General features: G+C 38.3%; 1 protein-coding gene across 1 annotated transcript; it reads right to left on the bottom strand.

The window, feature by feature from the left end:
• Window positions 1-214: 214 nt before the first annotated feature.
• On the bottom strand, window positions 215-5,175 carry zfand2a (zinc finger, AN1-type domain 2A). Its single transcript, XM_051941461.1, has 10 exons — window positions 4,989-5,175; window positions 3,560-3,652; window positions 3,348-3,442; window positions 2,802-2,933; window positions 2,569-2,720; window positions 2,347-2,469; window positions 2,142-2,217; window positions 1,968-2,044; window positions 740-824; window positions 215-531 (listed from the first exon to the last, which is right to left on the bottom strand). Exons 2-10 carry the CDS (start codon window positions 3,612-3,614, stop codon window positions 493-495), a joined length of 834 nt encoding a protein of 277 aa, XP_051797421.1. The 5' UTR covers window positions 3,615-3,652; window positions 4,989-5,175; the 3' UTR covers window positions 215-492.
• Between the last annotated feature and the right edge of the window lie 475 nt (window positions 5,176-5,650).

Here is a 5,650-nt window from a genome sequence, read left to right as displayed (position 1 = left end):
CCAACTGTTCTTGCAAATAAAAAAAAACATTGCCACTCGCAGCTGCACATGCATCACCCACACAGAGTGCTTTAATAAAACTGGCCTAAATTTGCCAGTCCCTAACCTCTCCTGTTAAAAGGCTGAATAAAATATTTGATTACACATCACAGCTCTAATGGACTTGCCTAAATTACAGTCCCCAGCCAAACTGAATCAACTGACCAACTCAATATTCAGGGTGCATCTGACATAATTTATTAGTATTCATATATGGTAATATAATGGATTCTTTGTGATCAGCATATAAAATATGTACAAAGCAAATCATTAGTAAAAATGACAGATCCTGCTGGAAAGTATATGTGCTTATACTGTAGAAGGCGGCAATATCTCAGCAAATTCCAAGAGCATGTCTTCATTGAACAATCACTGATCCTGGAAAAGTGACATCTCAGATGTGCAGTTTCTAGTAAATGACTAGCACAGCTTGAAGTCTAAAATGGTCCGAGATTAAGAAAGGCTGCAGTTGGACTGTTTGGACTCCCTCCCCTGTACGAACAGAAAACACAGAAACAAAGAGTCACTTCACCCACACATTTTGTATAACAATTAAAAACGTATTAAAGGCAAAATCAGTCTTTTCATCTCCTGCCAGGATGAGGGAAAAAAAAGTTCATAGAGGATGGGTTGCCATGACAACACTTTACCTACATGTGTTCCAGTTAGCATGCTAGTGTCGGCTAAGCTTTCCGGGTACCTGTTGTCTCTGCTGCTGGCGTCTGTATTCTTCTTCACTGGCAGCGAGAGCCTGAGCGAGAGCCAGATCCTCCTGCTCCTGAGGGCTGAGAGACCAACAAGAAAATCTTTAGTGGAAAAACAAAAAAAAAAAACAAAGCGACTGCAGGGAAACAACATCACAAAAAGGAAAAATCTGTTAAACTCAGCCTGATTATTATTACTACTTCACTGCTCACAGTCTCCAAATTTACTACTTGAAATTCCTTCTTGACTTTGGAAGCAACAGTTGTAGAAGAACCTCAACATACGGTAAACTCCACTCAGTAGCTGTTTCAAATTTGAAGTTCCTCTACAGCTAATGAGTGGGCCTGTGGTGAGATCGCCAGTTTACACTTCTTGTCAACAAAACCGGTTTATGGGTAAAGCTTAGCGCTGTGTACATGTAAGCTGAGGACATTCCTTTGAAGCAATTCCAAGGAAAATGTCAAAACAACCTCTGAGTCTTCACACCGCTTTTTATATGAAGGCAAACAGCACAGGCTGCTCTGTTCTTTGTGCTATCTTTTAATCAAACTTTCTCTCTGGCTGAGGCGCTGCATAATACACAGCACAGCTTTGTGTTTTACTCATATGATTGGAGAAACAAAGAAGCTCAAGAGATGGATGAGATGAACACCATAGCAGCACTAAGTCTTTCTTGCAGGCAATCTGCCAATTAAAACATTTTTCCATGTGGAATAACATTCCTATCATGCACTTAGAACTCAGCGTTGTAAAATATTAAAGCAGCATGTCGTAAATGTGATATTACAGACTAAACTTCTTCTACCTAGATAACGTTACACGCTCTGATGCCACAAGCTAATATATCTCTTTCTCCCTGTCTACACGTCAGCTTCTGTGTATTTTCACCCTGAAGGAGTTTGACAAAAGCTCAATTTTCAGTGACATAAAACTGCATTTGCATGTGAAACAAAAAAGGTCACACGTTTTCAATCACACCATGTAGATGTGCACTGGATTTGTGTGTTTTTGCCTTGCTAGCATCACGTATTTATTCAATTTGATGAATTTATAATGGTTAAAACTCTACATTATCCCCTGATGTACATTCATCCAACTCTGAAATCATTGTGCTAAGCTGAAGGTCAGTGAGGAAAACACTCCTCTGATCTCGACAACGTCACAAAGACAGAAGTGGAAGCTCATAATAGGATACTTTTGGGATTATGATGAAGTTTACCCACCTAAGAGTCGGCTGAACTGTCTGTCTTGAATCAGCCAGAGACATCTCCAGAGCCCTTTGTAAGGCCTGCTCCTCTGTCTGCAATGATGGCATCACACTCAAGTTTACACTGTCAAGGGGACTTTTTTTTTTTCTTGTTTGAAACAAGGTGATGCCGTGTAAGTGATGTGCATACCAAGCCGGCCTGAAATGATGCCGATGGTGGTATTACATTCTGTGCTGAAATGGAAGTAGGAATCCGCTGGGTCGAGCTAGATAAAGAGGAGAAAAAAAGAGGGTGAAAAGGAGTGATCTCGTATTTTAAGTGTCTATTTAAAAAGCCACTAAATTCGTCATTTTCTCTGGTACTTTTAAAATCAGTATTAGCTGGAATCACTCACCCAGCGCTGTGGTTTCTGTTATTTACACTGACACCATTAGAAAGCGGTCTAGCGTTTCCTGTACCGGATGAACTAGAACCAGAGGCAGAGGAAGCACCTTGCGACCTCATTACAGCAGCATGTCTAAAAAAACATTAAAAGCAGAGTAAGTCAACAGCCCTCAGTGGGTCATTTCAACTTAAAGCACTGGAGTATGAGAGGGGGCAGTAAGAGTGTACCCACCCGGATTTGGACAGAGGTTTCCCGTCGGTCTTACAATCATGGTCTAGCGGGTGCCGATGTTTAAGACAGTAATTTAAATGACACTGGTCACAGGTCACTCGCATCATTTCCTTCTGCTTACAGCCTCCTTTAGAACATTTATTCGTGAATATCTGAAAGAGAAAAACAACCACTGTCATTGCTGTTTAGATTCTAACTCACTGCTACATAAAGCACATCAGTTTTACTCTAACCTTTCTCTTTCTTTGTGCGGGGTCCGATTTGCAGTCCCGATCAATGTGCTCACCAACTTTAATGTCAGGCATCTCCCCCCTCTTGATGGGAATAGGGGTGTTACACAAAGGGCATACTGGGACCTGGATATCCTACAGGAGAAATATGAGATAGCAAGCAGTAAATAAAGCTATTTTATGAGCACATGATAAATCCTTTCATAAGGTGACGATGTTACCATAAACAATCCTGTCAGCTGTCTCCATAACAATATAAAATAAAGCCACAGTAAAAACAGGATATGGAAGCCTCCATCACTACTGTTATTTCTTTAGAGCAAAGACAAATTTCATTTTTACTACATGGAATTTAGTACCAGGAAACAGAAGCATTTATTAGAAGAAGCAACAGGTTTGCTTAATGCTGTGGAATGAATCATTTCTGTGTCCTAATATAGAAACACAAATCAATCTGTGAGATTTCACTTGTCATGTTACATCATAAAAACCAAATATAAAGTATATGTAACATCATCAACATTGCTAACAGTTACACTTGTCACATACCTTTTTGTAGGATGATGTGCATTTGTGATTTGCATAGGTTATGTGGTCCTTACAGAAAATCTCTTCACAGGCGTCGCATCTCATTGGAAGAAAATCTGTAACGTCACACAGTTGTTTTTTTTTAATGATAGGTGTACATCAGGCTTAACAAGTTAAGTAAAGAGCTGGAGACAATCAGGTGCTGTACATTACTACTAGTAAGCAGTACTTGCCTAAACGTTTGCAGGTCTTCTCAGAGCAGTGCTCTCCCAAATCTGGAAATTCCATCTCTGAAAACTATCTTTGCTGTCGACAGCAGTGGAAACCTGAAACAGGAGGAAATGTAAATGTATGGTGTTTCGAATTACGGATGAATCAAACCCAAATCAGGGTACAAATGTTCCAAGACTGCTTCATATGTTTATATAGATTTTTATTCATCTATGTTGTGCTAAAACTTCAGAGAAAGAAGTTATTTTTCTTTTGCACGCTGGACATTTTCAAGTCACTGTGCACACCGTATTGTTGTAAATAACAGATTTTCTACATTTTTGCACACTACATGTTAAAAATATTATTTATTACCTCGTTCTAAGGCTTCAGACGGTATTTGTACTTCTGTAAATATTTTGGTGTTATCTATCTATGTATCCATCAAACTCTCTAACAAGTATATTACAGTCACGAACAAAAAGATGTAAAAAAAAATAAATAAATAAGATGAACACTGAAATTAGTTTGAAAATCAAGAGTACAAAACAAGAAAAAAAGGAAAACATCTTGTAACATCAAATTCTAAAACAAAATAAATTCAGTACTAAGACCATTACAAGCAACTAAAAGACACTGAAAACATGTACATATTGAGATTTTTCTGAAAAATGTCAACAAAGGAGGAACATTTGAAGTCCTGATTTTTTTAAAAACATATACAAATCATTCACAACATAGATTAGGGGCTGGCTAAAGGCAATTCAGAGCTGTAGTCATTTTAAACATTTTTTTTCTTTTGACATCATAATTAATGTTTTGGTTGGGAGTGTCTCATTGTACCTTTATGTCTTAGTGCATTCTGTTACAAGAGTCAAAGCTGTTTCATGCTGTGTTTTAGAACAATATTGTCTTTATCAACTAAAAAATGTCTAAAAACCACTCAGTGAACCTTAACTAATGGGTAATTAGTTATGAGTCACATGAGTCCGACGATGAGATTGCTAAATTGCTAGCTAGTTAGCTAGCTACCTAGCTAGGCTAACTTATACGATTAGTTCGGTTACGTAACCGAGTACAGCTCATGCTGACATCGGTCGTACACCAGAGAACAGAAAAGACTATTCTGTGGCAAATTCACATAACTACATATTTTCAGTCACCGTCAGTTTTACTTATTAGATACATAATCTCGTGATTAGCGAGCTTCATAGTCACTTGTTAGCTTCTTTTGTTCCATTAAGCAATAATCCAAATTTAAGTTAACTTTTCTTGAAAATGTTTATCAATTCGGTGAACATTTAGATATGTGCCTCATTTTTCCCTTTCGAGACTACAGCTCCATAATAAACAACAGTGATATACAGCTAGCTGGTTTTGTTACCCAGACAGTTTGGATAGCTGACTAAGCTAACTGCAGCTAACATTAGTGTTGGTTTAGTTTTTACTCACCAAATCCCGTTTTCGTGTCGTTCTATTGTGTTCTAGCAGGAGGCAGCGATATTATCTTGAATTGTCCGTGTTGTTTCGGACTTTGCTGTTCCCCTTAAAAGCGCTATTTGTCCACAGATCCCTGAGCTCCGCTGCCTACTAGCCGCTCAGCTGTCTGTTTTCATCCAGTTTTGATGTGTCACGCATGGTCCGCCCACGTCACACGTACGCTGCGTCAGAGCCGCACACGTCACCACCCACACTTAAAAACAGTGTGTGGAAATTTCAAGTGAAGTCTAGAAACATCCACATCCTTACATTCTGGGATGTGACTTCCTTTTCGTGACTAGAGTGTACAGCTTTTTAAAAATTCTTAATTAATTTTATAATGAGCACAAACAATGGTATATGACTGAAGTGGCTACACATTTAAGTATACCATGGTGAATAGACAGATCAAAAACACTGTACTCATTTTAAAAGATATGTGGTGTGATGTATTACAAAAATGCTGTGTCATGCCTGTCATACATGCTATTTATAGTTGAATTACATGTCTGCATTTCTCACTATTTTATTTGGACAGTACTGGAAATGGTAATATAAAAATGTATACATATTTTGCACATGTATCTTGAGCTGCCAAACTGGAGTTACATTAATTCAGTCAAATCAGCGACATG

The sequence above is a fragment of the Acanthochromis polyacanthus genome, chromosome 21 (assembly GCF_021347895.1).
Source record: "Acanthochromis polyacanthus isolate Apoly-LR-REF ecotype Palm Island chromosome 21, KAUST_Apoly_ChrSc, whole genome shotgun sequence".
Classification (NCBI taxonomy): domain Eukaryota; kingdom Metazoa; phylum Chordata; class Actinopteri; family Pomacentridae; genus Acanthochromis; species Acanthochromis polyacanthus.
This window is presented reverse-complemented; position numbering and strand designations above follow the sequence as displayed.